This window comes from Diorhabda carinulata, chromosome 2, assembly GCF_026250575.1.
Source record: "Diorhabda carinulata isolate Delta chromosome 2, icDioCari1.1, whole genome shotgun sequence".
Taxonomy (NCBI): Eukaryota; Metazoa; Arthropoda; class Insecta; order Coleoptera; family Chrysomelidae; genus Diorhabda; species Diorhabda carinulata.
The window spans coordinates 1,913,942-1,934,799 of record NC_079461.1 but is presented as its reverse complement, the minus strand read 5'-3'; the positions used below and the strand labels follow the sequence as shown (position 1 = coordinate 1,934,799).

Below are 20,858 nucleotides of genomic sequence, written 5' to 3'. Positions count from 1 at the left end.
CAAACGGTAAACGTCACCCGCAAATAGCAGCGGCAAATTTATTAATCGAGTTTTAAACCGAAACGATCGATATCTCGATAATCCTATGTATGTCCTCCGTGCAAAATGGCGAATTGTCAAGAATGAAAATAAATATTATTGTGACCTCTTAATCTGAGGTTAAGTGAGTAATCGTGGTTAAATTACTTTTTATTCAAATTATACTATTTTACCTACAATCAATTAAGTATTTTAGTAAACGCAATCATAAATTCTCGGAAGTTCTGCCATATTGTTATCCTACATTGCTTAAGATGTTCGTTCCACGTTAACTTTCGCCCACAACGTCCATGGTCTTTTGAGCTGGATTCCAGGAGTTGCGGGTGTAGGCATTAAGTGGAGTGGATATGTTAACTAAAACTTCGATAGAACTGATGTAAAGAATAATAATTTACTTTTATTCAATAAAAAATATAGTCATGACCACAGCTGTTTTTTTAAGAACTTAATGATTACTCACTGATCTTTATATACCTCAAATTTTAAAAGAAGAATGTCAAATGTCAAATTTGATTGTTTGTCGAGCTGCTGAGATTATATAGTATGTTTATTAAATATATTTATTGATGAAATTCGTATTTTTATTTAATTGAATTTTGGATTTTATCATAATATGAAATATTAGAAGCAAAAAACACTGTGAAAGTAACACTTATTGAAATTATATTCCAGGTTCGTTGATTAAACGAATACAGCAGAAAAATGGCTTTCAATTATGCAAATATTCACTCAAATACAAAAAGGCACAATGCCGTACCACCGCCATCCAGTGGAGTATCAAAACAAGGTTACTCTACAATGAATGCTATAAGCCAAAATGCACTTTCAGCCGCTTGGGGAGGTACTAGCAGAAAAAGAGCAGCTACTGAAGACGAGTACGTATCTATAACCCACCGCCGACTATGCATTAAAACAATATTTTAGGTATTTCGAAGAAGATGACGAGGAACAAGTACCAGAATTGGCTTATATTCCAGCACCAGGTAGTCCCACTAGGTTAGAAATGATGCAAAAAAAAACAACAGACGAGGAAGAAGACGATCCTTTAGATGCTTATATGGCAGGAATAGAACAACAGGTAAATTATTACTAATTTTTAATTTTTTTAAAACTAACATCAGACTTGAAGGTTCAGAAAGAGTCTCAGCAGGACACCCAAGCAAATCAGTCACAAGGGATTCGTAATGATTTGGAAGAAGAAGATATAGAAGAATCTTATTATAGATATATGGAAGAAAATCCTAATGCTGGTCTATTACCAATAGATGATGATTATCCAGATATAGAATATGATGAAGATGGAAATCCTATCGCACCAGATAAGAAGAAAATAATCGATCCTTTACCACCAATAGGTATTTATAATACTTTTATTTTAAATAATTGTTGCTCACATAAAATTGATCTGTTATATTTTGTACCCAGGAGCTTCTAATTTATTTATCTCTTTATTTTTCTGATGTCCTTCCTCACTATAAGGTACTATAGATATACCCATTGTTATATTTAGTATATTTAAATGTTATAATAACTTCTAATAAGTTGGCAATGCACATTTGAGTTAGGAATATTTTAATGGTTGTTCTAGGTTGTGCTAAGTTTGTTCTATATTGTTTTAAAAAGGTTTAGGGCTGAGTTTAAAACTTATTGTGATGAAGTTTGATCAAAAATTATTTTTCACGAAATTTGGAGAAAATAATTTTTTGATGGCACGGAATTTTCAATATAGTCTACTTTTTCTAAGTGAGTTGTACTGTTAAAAAACCTAATTTTCACCTTAAGATAGTTCCTTCTTAACATTCTTATTTATTTAAAATATTGTGGTATTGTCGCAGATCATTCAGAAATTGATTATAAACCTTTTGAAAAGATCTTCTACGAAGATCATCCTGAAATAAAAGAACTAGATGATAACAAAGTTAAGGAATTGAGAAAAACATTGGATATTTCTGTGTCTGGAAGCGATCCCCCTAAACCGGTTTCTTCATTCGCCCATTTTGGATTCGAGGAGAAGTTAATGAAAGCTATTATAAAAGCCGAATATACTTCTCCTACTCCCATTCAAGCACAAGCTGTACCTTGTGCTTTGCTTGGAAGAGATGTGCTTGGAATAGCTCATACAGGTAAATAATAATGTTCCATTATTTTTTTCATAAAAAATTTTATACAAAAATTTTAGGAAGTGGAAAAACTGCTGCATTCTTATGGCCCCTAATAAAACATGTGTCCGTCCAGAAACCTGTAGAAGAAGGAGAAGGTCCTATTGCTTTGATCCTAGCACCAACTAGGGAATTGGCCATACAGATTTATAACGAGGCTAAGAAGTTTGCTAAAGTGTATGATCTGAGAGTTATCTGTGCCTACGGAGGTGGATCTAAATGGGAACAAAGTTTGGTAAGTGTTATTGTGCCACTTTACACCATTTCTTACTCAACAATCGATATTTCAGGCTTTAAAAGAAGGTGCAGAAATTGTAGTAGCTACCCCCGGTCGTATAATCGATCACATAAAAGGTGGAGCTACCAATCTTCAAAGAGTCACATTTTTGGTACTAGATGAAGCTGATCGGATGTTTGAATTAGGTTTCGAACCGCAAGTTCGTTCAGTTTGTAATCACGTACGACCCGATCGTCAAACTTTATTATTTTCTGCTACATTTCGAAGAAGGATAGAAAAATTAGCTAAAGACGCATTGAGTAATCCCATAAAGATATCTCAAGGGACTACGGGGCAAGCTAATGAAGATGTAACACAACACGTTATACTTTTACCCAGCCAGGAGGCTAAAAGGGAATGGTTATTCGGAAAATTAGTTGAGTTGTTATCTGCTGGTTCAGTATTGGTCTTTGTTACCAAAAAATTGGATGCCGAATTAGTAAGATTGTTTTTTTTTTTTATTAAAATACTATCAATTTATTACATAAAATGTTTTAAAATATTTTTTTTTCAATTTGGGGACCAGTTATACTGGATAATATTTCATTGTGAATTAAAATATATTATAAAATACAGTGGGGTTCACTTAAAACAGCTTTGGATACATCATTTTACATTCTAAAGTTTAATAAAAACGGAATTATTTCCATTGCAGGTAGCTAGAGATATTAAAATCAAAGAGTTTGAATGTTTATTGTTACATGGTGATATGGAACAATTGGAAAGGAACAAAGTCATAACTGCATTCAAGAAGAATGAATGTTCTTTATTGGTAAGTTCACGTAAAACAAAACATTCAATAAACTGTAATAATTATTTAATATTCTTTTACAGGTAGCCACCGACGTCGCCGCTAGAGGTCTCGATATTCCCCACGTCCGTACAGTTGTGAATTACGATTTAGCCAGAGATATCGATACCCATACCCACAGAATTGGTAGGACCGGTCGTGCCGGAATGCAGGGTACCGCTTATACTTTGCTCACAGCTAAAGATAAAGAATTTGCCGGACATATCGTTAAAAATTTGGAAGCCGCACATCAGGAAGTTCCACCTGAAGTTTTGGAATTGGCGTTACAGAGTTCATGGTATAAAAAACAAAGGTTCGTATAATATAAGTCTTCTAAAATTTCATCTTATAACTTCGCGACCCAAAGAATCTATTGTGTCCCACTTCTATACTGGCTGTAGCTGCCAGAGATCTTTTATGGTCAATATATTTAACAAACACGCCTCGTATAATTAGCTAACGCGCTTTTTGTCCATATTTGAACGAAATTGTTGGATGTTTTTAGGTTTAGGAATAAGAAGGATTACAATCCAAACGTAGGCGGTATCGGTTTGGGTTTTAAAGAAAAGTCATCAAATGCAGCATCTGTAAGTAGTACGAATCCAGTAGTTCAACAACAAGCTCGGGGTCCAGCTACTGATAGGTTATCCGCGATGAAACAGGCGTTCAAAACACAATATATGAACCAAGTATGTATATATTTTTTTTCATCCAAATTTATTGTAATGAAATATTTTTAGTTCACAGCAAGTTCAGATCAACCACCTAAACCTCCTCCGTCTACTCGAAAGAAATCCAGATGGGAGTAAGATAATTTTAGGGGTATTTAATTAAAAACATTCGATTGATCTTTTTTTTAATAATCAGTTGTAGATAAATAGTAATTCAATTAAATTTTTCTGTCTTATTAAAGTGTTTTTACGTCATAAGTATTGATACTTGAGCCTTTGTGTCGAACGGTTAGAATAACCAGATCAAAAACAAAACGACAAAGTTACGTTGAAACTTATATTAATTTATAAAAATATATACAGTAAAATAAAAATGTCGTTAATCTTTGTACAAATGTAAATATCACAGTTTGTTTGAAACAGACGTTCAATCTTGAACCACCCACGTTAGAGGTTCTTCTACTTTTTTAATTTTTTTCTTTTTCTGTTGGTAATTCCTAACAATGTTTCTATTAACATTACCCTCATCGTAATTCCTGTAAAGTCCCCCAGATCTAACCAACTCCGATTTTTTTCTGGGACTACCTTGAACTCCAGTTCTACACCTTTTCTCTTTTCTAATAATATCGTTTTCACGATTTTGCTCTAGTAATTGTAAATCTAGAGGATTTTTCGATATATATTCCAACATTTGATCCTTGTAGGTTTCTAAATCGTATCTGTAAGCGGTGTGGTAAAATTTTTTAAAATGTTGTTCCTCCGCAACGTTCTGCATAATCATCCAAGTGTGGATTAACAGCAGAGGAAACCTGTCGAGCCAATATGTCGTAAACGTTTTGGAATCTTTTCCAAGGATGTTTTGAGCTTCTACTGATAACTCCCTTAAATGATGTTTCTAAAAATAAAAAAAATAATATAGTCACAACCCCCAAATAAAATAATTTTTGCCATTTTTAGTAAATATTTTTTAGTAAATAAAGTTTTTGAATAAATTCCATCCCATATTTTAGTTACAATTTATTTACAGATGATTTTTAATAGGTTTAATTGAATTTTAGTAAATTTTACAACTTTTATTAGAATATTATTATGCAATTATAATTAATTTTCCATTTACAAAGTTTTTTATATCTCAATAATTAATTTTTGTGAATTTTTACAACAAACAATTTTTTTCAGTGTATTTAAAAATCAACTAAAAATGGTAATATAGCATTTATTACAGGATTTTTATCATTAATAATACTAACCTTGTTTCTTAAGGCACGTAATAAATCTCTCAACGAATTTTCTTGATAGGATCTGTACTTTTTCAAATCTGATGCCACTTCTTCGTGGATATGTGCTCTCCAATTACTTTTAACAATATAGTTACTATCTGCTTCTAATTCGTTCAAAATTTCTTCATCACCATCTGCTTTTTCTATCCTATCACTAACTTCCTAAAAATTTACATAAAATAACATACAAGGGGTCGACAAATATTACATATACCTGGGACAACTAATACACAGCTCTGGATCACTACCAGAAGTTAATCGAAGAATAAAATTTGACATAGAATACATTTGGGAGAAACTCAAATCTACATTTAAAGAAAAGAGTCTTTGACCAACCTATATACATATACCGCAAGACCTAAATTTCTAAGAAACTTGGCAAGTTGCACAAAGATCAATGGAACCCAGGTAGTGGACGTCATCTACAGAATCAAATGATACCCACAAGACATCAAAAGACCTAACCTAAGATGGGACCAAGATATAAAGAAATACCAGGAACAACTTGATGCCGATGAACCAACGATAGACATCAATTGTCTCAAATGAAGGACCAATACATAATTATGAAAGGAACATAGCTACATGAATGAACTGAATATGATGATAATCACAATTACTAGGTACTTACTTGAAAAAAATGCAGTATATTGTCGTAATTCCAAAACATGGGATGGTCTAATGCAGCTTTACAATTTGGTCGCAATTCTGGTTCAGCAGATATCAAAGAGGTTATAAGATGAATCTGTACGTTCACTTTCCAATGTGGTCCTTTTATATCTGATAAATCATATTTACCTAACAAAATGTTACTTTGTCTTTGTAAATTATCTCCGAAAGGATGTCTACCTTTCGATAGGACGTAATAGTATAGGCAACCAAGAGAAAACATATCAACAGCCGAAGTCTGAAATAAAATCAACATCAATTAGATTACATTACATTCTCTAGTTCTTTGAGCTTTTTTCTAGTTATTGGTAAACATTACACTCGAAGAATCGTCTATGTAATAGTGGTAAACAGTGTTTTAAATATTACCATTATCAACGGTTTCAAAAATTCCAAATGAAATGTGAATTATCTCCCAAATTGTGGTTTTTCATAATGAAAACAAGTTTTGAAATAAAACGAACAAAAATTCATTTTCACGAACGTTTAGTTTGATATTCAACGTATTGAATAATTAAGATTTAATTCTTGATATTTGTAAATACAAAGTCAATTACCACGATTTTTTAAATAAAAAGTACGTATAAAAACAAATAGGTATTAGATCAGTTCGTGGTAAATGGCAAGTAGAACGAATGCAGACGCGCACGGATTAAAAATTCTTACCCAAATCCGAGGACGCATTCAGAATACGTTCGGAATTAGAATTCTGTGCTCCGCGAACCACACAACATATCCTATTGGGTATGTTTTGTGCCGTGAACATAGAATTTTAAATCCCGAACCTGTTTTATTAGCACCGCGAACGCACAATTTCAAACTGTTCATGAATCCGGTAACAGAACATGTGAAGGATTTCTACTGCGAACAAAGCTATTATAAATTTGACAGTTGAATTTTGAATCACATAGAGAGTGGTTGTCTGTTTGGACAAAAACTTAAAATTATTGGTTAGAAATTTGAAAACAGTAATAGTTTTGTAGTGAATTAAAACAAATATAAGTCATAAATAAAGGATATTAAGACAAAAGCAAAGAAAAAGTGAAGCTCTAAGGTTATTCAAGTGGAAATACTTGAAACACAAACGGAGCCTGAAAATTTACAAAAGTAATCAGGTTAAAATCGTTTCAAATAATATTTGTTTTCAGGAAAAATGAAAAGAAATAAATAAAAATAATCATTTAAGAAGGTCCATAACAAGAAGTGATTAAGAAAAGTGCCAGGATGGAAATAAATAGAAACAGAAAGCAGCGGTGATAAAAATACAAAAGGAATAAAAGATACTGAAGAAGATCACCTGTTAAATAAAAATAAAATGAAGATTTATTCATCATAAGAGGAATAATAGATAAAAATGATTACCGAATGAAACACGTTAGGGATAAACAAAGAGAAAATATACAGCAAATTGAAAAATTATGAAGAAAAATCAGATTTAAAAAGCAGAATTGAAAGAAACCAACGACACATCAGAACAATTGGAAAGAAATTTAAAGAAAAAGAAGATAATCATCAAGAAAATTCCCATACAATCAAAAGACAACAATAAACTTGAAGAATAAATGGAAAAGTTCAGGTTCAGGTTCAAGGTAATTAAGGTGAAAATAAACAATGCAGGAAAGATGGAAAACAAGATATGTTATATAAAGACCTATAAAAGATTATTAGAGATAAAGCAAAAGAAGAAAGAAATAATGGACAGCAAGTAAAAGTCGGATACATGAAGGAAAGTTTTGGAAATGGAAACAAATTAGTTGGGGAGCTAAACCACCAAAAGAAAACTAATAATGACAGATTAACATTGGAAGGGTGATGGCTGAAGAAACAGGAGACAGATAAGGAGCTCAAGAAGAAAGAAAAACAAAAATAAAAACAATAAAATGCTTAGAAAGGAAAAAACAAATTTCACAAAAAGCAGAAGGTAAATTAGAGGACAAGAAAAGTGATGGAAATGAAAATAAAAAAAGGGAGAACCCTACTAACATGGAATGTAAAAACCATAACGGCTAAAGAAGAGAAACTAATGGAAGAAAAAAAAGGGACATGTGCAGATTATTTGGGATTAACAAAAACGAAGAAGAAAGAAAAAGGATTAATACAATTAAGTAAAGTACACTGGAGGATACGGTCGCGAGGGACAAAAGGAGAACCTGCCAGAGCGTAAGTCGCCCTTATAGTAAAAGGTGAAAATATGAAGTATATAGAGAGAAAGGAACATAAAAGAAAGAGAAAATGGAGAACTATTAAAGATTATAGCATACGGATCAACTGAATATGAGAAAACAGAAATAAAGGAGAAATTCTTTGAAGAGTAAAAAGAGGTAATGGACGATAAGTAATGGTAGAGTGGGAAAAGAGAATAAAGATATTGAATGGTGTATAGGAAAACAAGGAGAACAGACAAAAAATTAAAACTCTGCAAATGAACTTACAATTACAAATACACACAAAGAGATTCTCAATATAACTAAATATATTACTTATACATCCGAAAGGTTCGTATATTGGTGACTATAAGTTCTTTTATTTTATAAAAGTGTTGCAATTTCCAATTATTTAACTCCCATTTGTAATAATTAAAAGTGTCAATAATGTTTTTTGGTGAAATAAAATTTTCATTTCAAATGATTCTAGTGAGTTTTCAAAAGAAAAATATGATCGAACCCCTTTAACGAAGTGTGTACAGACTTACAGTTCTTTTAGTACTGTTCAACATCTCGGGTGCTATCCATCCGTCAGTCCCGGTGACTCCAGACCGTCTAGAAAATGAAACTCTTCCTACTTGTAATTTTTTACAAAGACCAAAATCAGATATCATCACTTTTACTTGCCCTTTATTATCGGGTACAGATAGTAATACATTTCTAGGTTTAATATCTCGATGAACTAAAAAAAAATTTATATCTTTGCACTTCCAATCTACACTCCCAAACACAATTAAGGTACATTACAATTATAAAGATAGTTTGTGATAATATATAATTATTAGAGCATGAAGAAAATCCTATAGACAAAAAAAATCAAATAAGACCAAGTCGGAACTGTAGGAGTTTAACTAATATACATCAGAAACGATTTTTGTGATTTCAAGCGTTAAATCAAAAATTTTTTAACTACTTTGCTCAATCATAGAGATATAGAGGCCTGTAGGGGAAAGTCGCGTAACGTCAAACGCCATCTAGTGCCGAACCTCGTTGTATTATTCCGAAAGCGAACGATTCAATGACGCCAGGGATTTCAACGATTTAGCGGTAGAAATTCACGGCCTCTCCTCTGTGTTCCACAGACGAAATAATCATCAGCAGCCTCAAGCAATCGATCAAATTCGATCCAGATGTTAGTAACTCCATGGGACAAGATTCTATCGATAAAATAAAAGTTAGGTATCGACTAATCGCGATGCGGCGCGGTCCAAACTGTCCATAAATTGTCTCCATTACCAGATGATTAAAAAAAAAACGTTGGACGGTAAAGAAAGAAGAAATATGAAAAAAGTGGAATTTTTAACATTATAAAACTAAAGAGGAAAAGAAAAATATGGAAACTAACTTGAAAACTGCATTAGAAGAGGAAGGAAAACATACCAAAGGTGGAAAAACAAGCCAAAGGAATAAAAACCGAAAGCAAAGGAAATGATAATGCCATTAACCCAATCATTGCAATCAGAAAAAACTAATTCATAGTAGCATTGTGGACGGTCGAAGGGCCATTGAGCACGTAGGCCCTTGGTGCCCAACTTGACGTTACCAAAGGCCGATGTCCTTTGAGAAGTCGATCGGGTGCTTTGGTCCGTATGAATGCTGCAGTTTCATACTCCCCTACACGTACCAACGGCACTCTGGATCGTCCGTGATGCCCACGGTGTTGATATGGAGTCTTAGCCGACCGTATCCGGTTACTAATCTGATTTCGGGACAGTTGTTGAAGGATGAGTTGACCCTGAGTGACCCGAAACTGAATCTTGCATATTCTCTAAGACTTTCTGGCACTCTATCACTAGCCTAAAGCACACATTTTCGATTTTTATGACTTGTATGACAGCTCCGCTATCCGAGCAGATTGAAATTACTGTGATCCCGTGCTGTCGATTAAGTATCGCGCATCCGTATCCCCTAAACAGCAAATACCTCGGCTTGGAAGACGGTAGCGAGTTTCCCAAGCGAAAAAGGATCGCGGACTTTGGCGTCACCGATCCGTCACCGTTAACGATAAGAAGCGTCTATAGCATTCGCCTGGGTCCAGATTTTTGTACGGCCAGTTGATCCAGCTTGCAGTTCTTGTATACTATCCTCATTGTTTCGAATTGTATCGCTATATCCAAGAGTGGGGAACCGAGTAGGACTTTTTGGGACCGTAGGTATGTACCCTGTGATACTAAGACACGCGAGGCGCTGTCCAATCGCCCCTTATGTGAGAAGACGTTTGATCATTGAGGTCTAAATCCAGTGGAGGATCTTAGGTGTACAACAGAGGCGCAGTTCGGCCGAAACGACGCGGATTGGATACAATGCTCTAGTTGCCAGAGGTATTCCAGAAAGTTCATACGCCTATCGGTGTTTGTATGTTTAAGTTTAGGTTTATTTTGATTTTAATATTAGTTAGTTGGCGATAAAAATAAATTTTTTGTAAAGGATTTTTAATTTTTTCAATAAACTTCAAGCGAGGGGATTTTCCAATAACTAAATATCGTCCTAGGTGATCATTTGGATTGGGAATATCACTAATTGGCAATAATGAACGCGTTCGAGTATATATTAGTGGTAATATGAGATTGAATTAACGTAGAGGTTCATACCAACATAATGATCATTAAAAGAGGTTCACAGGTACATTATCGCCTTATCACAACCAAAAGTCATACCTTTCGCTCCCTTTTTAGAAAAATAAATCACAATCCGAGCTTGGAAATGAAACTAACTCACCGATATCTAACGAATGCAAATGACATAAACCAGACGTGGCTTGTCTTAAAATTTCCAATGGACCAATTTGACATATATCGCAAGTACCCTGTATATATTCGGTTAAAGTAGCCTGACACAATTCCAGTGCTATATATCGGAACATTCTGTCTTGTTCCGTGCAATAATAACGTATAACGTTCGGATGAGCGTCGCTTTCTCTTAATAAAGCCACTTCACGGTCGGCGAACGTAAAACATTCCGGTAATAGACGCTTCACGGCCACCCTTCTGCTGTCGAATTCGCCTCGGTACACAAAAGTACCGTCACACCCTTTCCCGAGTATCTGATCGGGACTAAACGTAATTTTACCAATTTTAACCGTCCCGTTCGGTAATTCTTCGGCTAAAGCCGTCACATTGGTCACGTTACCGATACTTTGTTGATTCGATTGGGAATTTTGACGCGATTGACTTTGAAATTCGCGCACTTGAACTTGTAGATACCAAAACATGGCTATGACACATCCCCCCATTACTATAAGAGAAATCTTCAATTCTTTATTTTCCTGTCGATTTATCCACAATTTTATTCCCTTATATTGATTTATAAACCAATTAGGGGTTTCTGTAATAGTTTCTTCTTGTCTTTCATCGATTAGTACAAAGTTTAACTCTTCTTTAGTACTTTCTCTTTCTTTTATATCGGTTATTTCATCTAAATTATCCTTAAAAACTATCAATTCTTTATGAGCTGTTAGTAGTTTCTGTTCGCTATATCTTGGGACGTTATAGTGACCGGTAAAAATGATTATGTGGTTCTGGAAACCGGGTAAACTTTGAAACAGTACGTTGTTATTTATATCAGCACCTACAAATATTCCAAATAAACAAAATTTCTCAAAAATATCAAATTTTTTACCATCCGGTAGACGGTAGTTGTATCCTGGAAGTGGATATTCCGGACGGACTACATCAGGAGCGTGGGGCCCTCCTAATAAAAGCGGTCCATTATCTGTACCTATCACGGATACATAATTCTTATCTATTAGAGACGGTAAAGCGAATAACCCATGCATGTGTTCTCCTATATATAAAGTTGGACTGAAACAAATAATTTTGATAACCGTGTTCGAATTGTTGATTATATTCCGAACTTACTAGAGCCTCATGTGATTTGTGTTATATAGCATCCCATCTTTTGCTTCGAGGTCTAATTTAAGATGAGTTATTGTGTGATTCGCTAAAGAAGTAAATGGAACAGACATTATTCCCTCGGAATCTAATAAATAGACCCCAATTACAGGACTTCCTAAATCTCTGTCCCATAGGAAGCTTCCCATGCGCCTATTTAATGTTACTATCTGTCCAGTTGAAGCCGAAGTAAAATGTACGGAATCTAAAACAAATTATTAAAGTAAATATTATTTTTAATCACTAAAAGTATACTCACCGTAGTTATTCAACTCTTCTTTAGTCATTAGTCGTGCTGTATAATCATAAAATGTTACATTCCATTTGTTATCTGTGTTTTTTTCATCTACCATTCGTAAACTAAATTGCGTCCTACCAATATAGATAAAACTTTCAGTTTCTATAGGACATGTAGGGCTATAATCATCCCATCCCATGATAAGTTGCTTTTTACCACTTTGCGGATCTAATTTGAACCAAGTGTCTTTTTTCTTTCCTGAAATATAAAACATATAAGTCACAATATCAAAACCAGCTCCATATTTTTCTGAAATCCACTTTTTTGCATATTATAAAGAGTCCTTCATAACCTGACCAAACAATAAGTTCATTCCAACCTAAAATTAGATGATCAACTCTGTAGATAATCTGTTTCACACATTTCCCTTGGGTCCCAGATCCTTCCCAAAGTCCCTAATCAACCAGCATAATACCTTACTATTGTCAAAAGTCACTCCAAAGCCCCACAAACAAGAGACAATATTTTCATAATCTACCGGAACAAAAATGAACAGAAAAGAGACTCTAATAAAGTGGTTTCAATCTTTTACAAATTTCTATTAAATTTTTCAAAGATATTACTTACAGTCAAGGAAATAAGTTGTTTCTGTGATGACTATGGGGGCTAAAATAAGAACAAGATCATAGTCAGTATGTTGGGGTTTTGGCTCTTCAATGTTAAAGAAATTCAAATAATATCCACAATAACGAACCACTCCTTTTTACAGTTAAATATTAGCAAGAAAAGATTGGAAAACAGTAGCGAATGCTCTAATTCACAAATCAGGGAAATGGTATTTCAAGTTTTCACCAACTAGTCTTTGCATATAAAACCATTACCAAGGGATGAAATAAGCTGAAGAACCTGTAGCTAAATCCCTTGTCGGCTGAAGTTATGATGGCCCCCTTGAAAAACCGATTCCTTAAAATTAATTGAACAAAAAACTTGATGGAAGCATGAAAAATCGTGTTTTTGCATCAAAATCAACTCATTTTAATCTAATTAATGTATATATGCCCCAGGTAATGATTTCCAATCAAAATGAAAAACTAATCAACTTCTAGGTTATACCTACAATTAGAAAATTTTCAGCCTTAAAACTGTGGATGTGAGAAGTTTTTTTGTCTCTCCTGTATAATTTCCAAAAATGAGCTGGTTTTGATAGCAGATGTCTTAAATATCCTATGTACCTGTATATAGAATTCCATCTGAACTTCTACAAGGAGAAGTTGATACTAACTGTGGTATTGTGAATGGTAATTTTTTTAAAGGTTCCCTTACGTCTCCTATCAAATATAACGACCCATCTCTGGGGTCTGGTAAATAAATAGGCACAATGGCATTAGACACATTTATTGGTACTTGAACTATTGGTTCTAAAACGATTTATTAGTAAAAGCATATTATTACAATATTTATAAATACGTACTCTCTTTTACTTTCCATTTAACTTTTCCAGTTTGTTGTTCAACAGCCGTCAAAGTACCGTCCAAAGTGGAAAATAATAACACTCGATCGTCTTTATCCTTTACTATTTCTAAACTCGAAAATTTTCGTTTCTGTAAAGGAAAAATGTTAATTCATCGATATCCTATTTCACTTCTTTAAATACTAACATTAATATTTTCTCCTAAACATAAAGATAAAAATAAAAATACGAAGATAATCTGGGTCGGCATATCTAGGAATAAAAAATAGGTTTAATACTTAAAAAATGGTATATTTGCAACGTCTATTATTCCACACCATATTTAAACCTTTATAGCTATAATAAAATTGAAATTTTTGTCTACATTATTTGACAATCAACATTTATTTGACAATTAATATTTATTTGACAAAAATCGTCCCGTTATAAATTTCTTCTTTTTTATAAATTGTCAATTCATAATCACTCTAATTATTTATGACCTATTGTACCAAAATTTGTTTGAATTTTATAATTAGAAACTTATTTTCATTATAAAAATACGAAATTATCATTTACAATGAATTTAATATTTTAATAATAATAATATTATTTGATAAAAAATGGTGTTTGTAAGTTACGAACACTTTAGATTAGTATCGTTAGATGGCGACACGAACTGGTATATCGACTTTAAAATGCACTTTTTTCATTTTGTGTTAACCAAATAGTGACAATTACCGACTTCAAATAGTGTGGGGTCTTAGTTTTAAAAATTTCGGTATTTAATACAAAAATATGAGCAGTATTTTGAAACTTCAAGCATCGTGCTTGAAAAATGTAATAACTTCTTCCTCTACAAAGGTACGTAATTAATATTAAACTGTTATTACATAACGCCTGCATAGGTATAATTAATAACAAACTGTTATCCTTTTAGTTTTTACATATTAAATATTAGTGACGCAATAAGAAAATTCCTCTTAATAAAGGACCATATGCATATATTTTTAAACACGTGTAATACATAATGAGTTGATATTAATTATAATATATATTAAAATGCCTCTTCAAAATCGATTTTTATAATTTATTGTAATACTTTGAAGAAAGAAATAATTGGTTCAAATGTAGTACATTCGACAATTTCTTTGTTTTTAGGTTATTATATCTAAATTCGCATTTTATAAAAACTACGCAAATATGTATGATATGTTTAATTATTGTATAATGTTTTTTCAAAAAATAAAGTATACAACGTATAAATTCTAGCTGAATTCATTAGTAAGACCTTTGGTTGCATCCAGAGATCTTCATATACAAGTAGATAGGAAAAATGCTTCTACAACTGACAATGTATCTAAAGTATATCCAATAATTGATCACACATATGATGCGGTCGTTGTTGGAGCAGGAGGTGCAGGTCTTAGGGCCGCTTATGGCCTTGTACAAGAAGGTTTTAAAACAGCTGTTGTCACAAAATTGTTCCCAACAAGATCTCACACAGTGGCGGCACAAGGTGGGATAAATGCCGCTCTCGGTTAGTTAATTTATCATTTTATCAATATGAAATTATCATTAATCTTATTATTCAGGTAACATGGAGGAAGATAATTGGCAATGGCACATGTATGATACTGTAAAAGGTTCAGATTGGTTGGGAGACCAAGATGCTATTCATTACATGACACGAGAAGCCCCAAAGGCTGTTATAGAATTAGAAAATGCCGGTATGCCATTTTCTAGAACTCAAGAGGGGAAAATTTATCAAAGAGCCTTCGGAGGACAGTCTTTGAAATTTGGGAAAGGAGGTCAAGCTCACAGGTTAGTGAATCTCATAAAATTGATTTAGAATTATATATTTAGATGTGAAAACTCATTTAATATATTGAATTGATTGAATTATTCATTTATTTACTTATTTTGAGAAAGTTTGTGCTAGATATTGGGAAAAAAGTTTTTATAAAATAATTGTATTTAAATTTCAATTATATATTATGATACATGTAAATTTGATACAATTTTTACTTCTATAGTTGTTAATTAACAATTTAAAATGCATAATATAATTATTAGTTTGGTAATTAGGTTGATAATAATGATTTTATATCATAATAATTAGAAATTTAGAAAAAACTTGTAACACCAGAAGAAGATGGAAGTTCAAAGAAATAACATATGGAGAAGCGGAGAAAATATGCAGGAGAAGGACGATAAATTGAAAGGAAAACAAACCCAAAAGGTAGGCAGAAGAAATAAGGAAAATGTTTAAGCAGAAAAAGACAACATGAAATAATTGTATTGAAAATATAAGGGAAGAAAATAAGGAGGCATATAAAACCATAAGAAACAAAGTTAAGAAAGAAATTAAAGAAGCAAAGAAGGAAACATGAGAACAATTTGGAGAAGTGGATAAATGGAGAAGACAATAACAGAAGTATTTGGAACAAAATCAAAGCAATGTGAGGAAGAAAATGAAAGTGTGGAAAAATTTGGTTGAAAGGAAAATTAAAATCCCAATGTTCTGATGCTCGAAAGGGCACGAAGAGTTCTAAAAAAGAAGAAGAAATTGGTTTAAACAAGGATTAATTATGCAATTATTTTCTGATATCAATTTAATCCAAGTGGTTGCAGTATAAAACCATTAATTCAGTTAATTGCACATTTAAAAAAAATCAGTCTTAAATTAACTTTAATCTTTTCGGTTCACAGAGTTTGTGATAAAAATTTCCAAAATAATTTTGTTTTGATGATTTTTTTTTACTAAAATTATCATTTTTATTAGCGTTTACACAATTATACAAGGGTTATTAAAAAATTAATTCAACATTTCATGCCATTATATCTATTACTTCATTTGTACATCTCCAAAGAACTTTTTTTTCCTATTTTCTTTTTATTTTATGTATGAGCCCCGTTTTAGTGATATTTTTGCGTTGAATACCATCTAAGTATGTGATTTCTTTTTTTTACTGAAGGTGCTGTTGTGTAGCCGATAGAACTGGTCATAGTTTACTACACACTTTATATGGTCAAAGTTTACGATTCGACTGTAACTATTTTGTGGAATATTTCGCTTTAGATTTGATAATGGAAGATGGAGAATGTCGAGGTATTACCGCTTTGTGTCTAGAAGACGGTTCCCTACACAGGTTTAAAGCTAAAAATACTGTAAGCGAATATATTTATCATGATACCAAACTCCCTTTTTTGTATTTTTATTTTTAGATTTTAGCTACAGGTGGATACGGCCGTGCTTACTTTTCTTGTACTTCAGCTCATACTTGTACGGGAGATGGTAATGCTATGGTAGCTAGAGCAGGTTTACCTTCACAAGATCTCGAATTTGTCCAGGTAAAATCAATATAAACCCCTATTTATGGAAATTAATTTTAAATATATGGTTTCCGTAGTTTCATCCTACCGGTATTTATGGGGCTGGTTGTCTCATGACAGAAGGTTGTAGGGGTGAAGGTGGTTATCTTATCAATTCACAAGGAGAACGTTTTATGGAACGCTATGCACCAGTAGCCAAAGATTTGGCTTCGAGAGATGTCGTTTCTAGAAGTATGACAATAGAAATCCGTGAAGGTAATTATTTATTTTATTAATTTAGGTTTTATATTAAAAATATTGTTTATAGGTCGCGGTTGTGGTCCTGAAAAAGATCACGTTTACCTTCAGCTACACCATTTACCGGCCGAACAATTAGCTCAAAGGTTACCTGGTATATCTGAAACCGCCATGATCTTTGCTGGCGTTGATGTGACAAGAGAACCAATTCCTGTATTACCAACGGTACATTATAACATGGGAGGTATTCCTACTAACTACAAGGGTCAGGTAAATAAAAAATTTCATAATTTTTATTTGTCACATTAATTTAATTTTTTTTAAGGTGCTCACAAATGTAAACGGTGAAGATAAAATCGTTTCTGGACTTTACGCTTGCGGAGAAGCGGCTTCTTCATCTGTACACGGTGCTAATAGACTTGGTGCCAACTCCTTGTTAGATTTGGTAGTATTCGGAAGAGCTTGTGCTCTCACCATAGCCCAGGAAAACAAACCTGGTGAAAGTATTGGTAACATTAAAGAGGTACAATAATCATATAATTTTCTTTACGATCAAAATAATTTTTATTTATTACAGAACGCAGGTGAAGCATCAGTTGCTAATTTAGATTGGTGTAGATTCGCCAACGGAGGTATCAGTACTGCAGATTTGCGATTACAGATGCAGAAAACTATGCAGACACACGCTGCAGTCTTCAGAACCGAGGAATCCCTTCAAGAAGGCGTACAAAAAATGATCGGTTTATACGGAAAGTTAAAAGACCTCAAAGTATCAGACAACAGTTTAATTTGGAACTCAGGTTAGTTGAATAAATTTAGTTTTTTAATAAAAAAATTGTACATTATTTGTTTTAGATTTGGTTGAAACATTGGAATTGCAAAATTTGATGTTAAACGCTATGCAGACAATCGTAGCTGCTGAAAATAGAAAGGAATCCAGAGGGGCTCATGCTAGAGAAGACTACAAAGTACGTATCGATGAATACGATTACACCAAACCTTTGGAAACACAACAGAAGGTATTTATATTTCAATAATTTTGTATTTTAATGAATAGAACGTCAAATTTTTTCAATTACCTGCTTTAATTTGATTATTATCAACGTTCAGGTTATAGAGGCATAATTAGATGGTACCTGGAGGTTTGATATTGTAATGTTTGTTTTATTTTTATAGAAACCCATAACGGAACATTGGAGAAAACACACTTTAACCACCATCGATGAAAACAGTGGTAAAGTTAAAATCGATTACCGACCTGTTATAGATGAAACTTTAGATAAAACCGAATGCGCAACAGTACCACCAGCAATCAGATCTTATTAAACATATTTAAGTCTTTATTAATTTGTTAATCAGCAATTATTGGTAGTTGAAATTATGGAAAACCGAAATGCTGTTTCGAAAAGGTGTAGACAAATATATATGTATAGAGTTGAGATAGATTTTTAAAAATAATTAATATATAATCAGTTTTCAGTTGAAAAAGTAACTGGATTTGAAAGAGGTTACACTGGTTTTAGTTTTATTGTAATTGTAGTAAATAAAAACAAACTGCATCTATAATATCTTTGGTAGTAGATTCAAAATAATTGTAGTGGAGCCATAATTTATTTTTTTTTTGTTTAAAAAATAATCTTTTTGCTTATATCCAACTATATTTAATAAAAAATCAACTGCATTTGGAAGCAGTTACGTTTACTTACATTGACTTTGGTAGAAGATTTAAAAAAAAATGATTTTTTACTTTTTCTTCCTAAAAAAGGGTCTTTTTGCCTATTTCCAAATATATTCCAAAGTTTTGACTGTTTCATTAATAAAAAATTAACTGCGTTTGAAATTGGTTACTAGTTATCAGATTTATTCACATTATAGTAACTAAAAATACTTGATATGTAAATAATCTTTAGTTGGAGACTTTGAAAAATGACAGTGATGTATTAATTCATTATTTCTTTCAAAAAAAGTATATTTTTTGCTTAAATTCAAATAAATTTACAAATTTTGACAATTATATAACAACTACATGTGAAAGTAATTACCTATCTTCAGTTCTATAACAATAACGAGCTGTATCGAAATCATCTTCAGTTGAAAACTCAAAAGAAAAAATAACCTTTTTCAAAAATTTTTAGCCGTATCTGGTTCTATTTGTATAACAAAGCATCTTCAGTATTAGATTCAAAAAGAATTGGGGAAATTACAAAATCTATTAATTTACTTTTGGAAAAATTTTTTTTTGGTTTAAATCCCAAAAAATCTGCCATTATCTGATAAAAAAAATAACTACACTTATAAAAACTTACCAGTTTTTAGTTCTATTATATTCTGAGTACAAAACTGTATCACAGTTGAAATGAAATTTCAAAACGCTTTCATTTCTTCTAAAACAAGTATTTTTTGCATAAACTCAAATGTATTTCAGAGTTTAGACCATTTTTTAGAAAAAAAACTTCAATCAAAAGTGTTTATCATATCTCCAGACAGTCTTCAAATACATTTTCAAAAATATTTTCTATTTTCTCTTAAATCCAAATAAGTTTCGACTTTTGCCTTATTTTGACACCTTCCAATGCTGAATTCTATATCGGAGTCTGCTTACAACCCAAAAAAATGTGAAAAAAACCAGCAGATTTTATGTGTACCTGATCTTCAAGTACAGTCTTTCAATAATCAGTAAGTTAGCCATTTTATATAGTACAAAAAATTGGTTCTGTTGTAGATATTCTTTCTGTTGAATTCCATAATTTCAATTTTTCTAATTACTTTGTCCAAAGTACTTCTTTTAAATGGAGGCTTGTACTTAAAAATAAACGACACAATTATTTAAAAATAAATAAAGTATTTTCTTCGTGTGATATATTTGCCTTATATTCGATTATTTATTTATTTTTATTAAAACCAGCAACTTTAAAGGAATCTATCGGTAATTAAAGTTGGAATTTAATTTAAATTCTTTCTAAATATTTCGAATTTAACAGGGTAAATACTGATAAATAATCACAAATTAATTTTATTTAATGTAATTTAAAATCAAATAAAAATACAATTTAATATAAAAAAATATTTTTTTTAAATTTGAAACAGTAGTTTAAATAATTGAATATTGTTCTCATGATTCTATTTGAGTTGGTTGCAATATAAAAAATTCAAGTATTTTTTAATATAAGATGAAAAAAATATGTTAGTGTCTAAAATAAATGTAAATATATTATTTTCGAAAACATTGTTAGTTTCATTCGAAACCTATTTTTGGATGCTTCGTACCAGAAGTTAGGAAATGGCTGCAATAACTTTCCAGTTTTCTATCTGAAGAGCTGAGAACAAATGCTTACTGCGATATTTCTTCTGCCAAACTACACTGCACTGAATCAACCCATGGATCAACATATTCAGTTTGTGAAGGAAGATTTTAAAAAACCTACTTTGAAAGACGTATCAAAATAACAATTATTACATTGATAAAGAGAATATTTTCCATAATATGTCTAACAAAGAAATTATAAAAGTGATTGATAGTTATATAACAATAGATTAGGAAAATTAAGACGAAATAATTACAATTACTATTCAAATAACGCCTTTGAGCTGGCATTGCAATATGCTGAAGAGAATGGT

The 20,858-nt window shown here is 32.0% G+C and overlaps 3 protein-coding genes across 3 annotated transcripts; 2 read left to right on the top strand and 1 right to left on the bottom strand.

Annotated features, from left to right (window-relative positions):
* The first annotated feature begins 379 nt into the window (after positions 1-379).
* On the top strand, positions 380-4,177 carry LOC130903690 (ATP-dependent RNA helicase DDX42). Its single transcript, XM_057815919.1, has 11 exons — positions 380-580; positions 712-914; positions 964-1,117; positions 1,169-1,394; positions 1,875-2,162; positions 2,219-2,433; positions 2,489-2,914; positions 3,131-3,247; positions 3,310-3,578; positions 3,771-3,954; positions 4,006-4,177. The coding sequence occupies exons 2-11, from the start codon at positions 742-744 to the stop codon at positions 4,072-4,074; spliced, it is 2,121 nt and encodes a 706-aa protein (XP_057671902.1). The 5' UTR covers positions 380-580; positions 712-741; the 3' UTR covers positions 4,075-4,177.
* An 82-nt stretch (positions 4,178-4,259) lies between these two features.
* LOC130903689 (serine/threonine-protein kinase/endoribonuclease IRE2) lies at positions 4,260-14,322 on the bottom strand. Its single transcript, XM_057815918.1, has 11 exons — positions 13,876-14,322; positions 13,689-13,818; positions 13,450-13,635; positions 12,239-12,475; positions 11,947-12,184; positions 11,708-11,889; positions 10,808-11,656; positions 8,578-8,771; positions 5,848-6,123; positions 5,187-5,378; positions 4,260-4,831 (listed from the first exon to the last, which is right to left on the bottom strand). The coding sequence occupies exons 1-11, from the start codon at positions 13,936-13,938 to the stop codon at positions 4,364-4,366; spliced, it is 3,015 nt and encodes a 1,004-aa protein (XP_057671901.1). The 5' UTR covers positions 13,939-14,322; the 3' UTR covers positions 4,260-4,363.
* Positions 14,313-20,464, top strand: LOC130903691 (succinate dehydrogenase [ubiquinone] flavoprotein subunit, mitochondrial). The gene is made up of 11 exons (XM_057815921.1): positions 14,313-14,531; positions 14,940-15,207; positions 15,263-15,491; positions 16,646-16,838; positions 16,896-17,021; positions 17,081-17,258; positions 17,311-17,510; positions 17,566-17,763; positions 17,818-18,040; positions 18,096-18,259; positions 18,417-20,464. The coding sequence occupies exons 1-11, from the start codon at positions 14,466-14,468 to the stop codon at positions 18,564-18,566; spliced, it is 1,995 nt and encodes a 664-aa protein (XP_057671904.1). The 5' UTR covers positions 14,313-14,465; the 3' UTR covers positions 18,567-20,464.
* The last annotated feature ends 394 nt before the right edge of the window (positions 20,465-20,858 follow it).

Excerpts from the sequence above, each read along its gene's own strand:
- LOC130903690 (XM_057815919.1), top strand. The coding sequence starts at position 742 with ATGGCTTTCAATTATGCAAATATTCACTCAAATACAAAAAGGCACAAT. Across the intron at positions 2,163-2,218 it reads GCTTGGAATAGCTCATACAG|GAAGTGGAAAAACTGCTGCA; the intron begins GTAAATAATAAT and ends CAAAAATTTTAG. Across the intron at positions 2,434-2,488 it reads CTAAATGGGAACAAAGTTTG|GCTTTAAAAGAAGGTGCAGA; the intron begins GTAAGTGTTATT and ends TCGATATTTCAG.
- LOC130903689 (XM_057815918.1), bottom strand. The coding sequence starts at position 13,938 with ATGCCGACCCAGATTATCTTCGTATTTTTATTTTTATCTTTATGTTTA. Across the intron at positions 8,772-10,807 it reads TTTGCATTCGTTAGATATCG|TTCATCGAGATATTAAACCT; the intron begins GTGAGTTAGTTT and ends ATTTTTTTTTAG. Across the intron at positions 5,379-5,847 it reads ATATACTGCATTTTTTTCAA|GAAGTTAGTGATAGGATAGA; the intron begins GTAAGTACCTAG and ends GTAAATTTTTAG.
- LOC130903691 (XM_057815921.1), top strand. The coding sequence starts at position 14,466 with ATGAGCAGTATTTTGAAACTTCAAGCATCGTGCTTGAAAAATGTAATA. Across the intron at positions 16,839-16,895 it reads GGTTTAAAGCTAAAAATACT|ATTTTAGCTACAGGTGGATA; the intron begins GTAAGCGAATAT and ends TTTTATTTTTAG. Across the intron at positions 17,511-17,565 it reads CTACTAACTACAAGGGTCAG|GTGCTCACAAATGTAAACGG; the intron begins GTAAATAAAAAA and ends ATTTTTTTTAAG.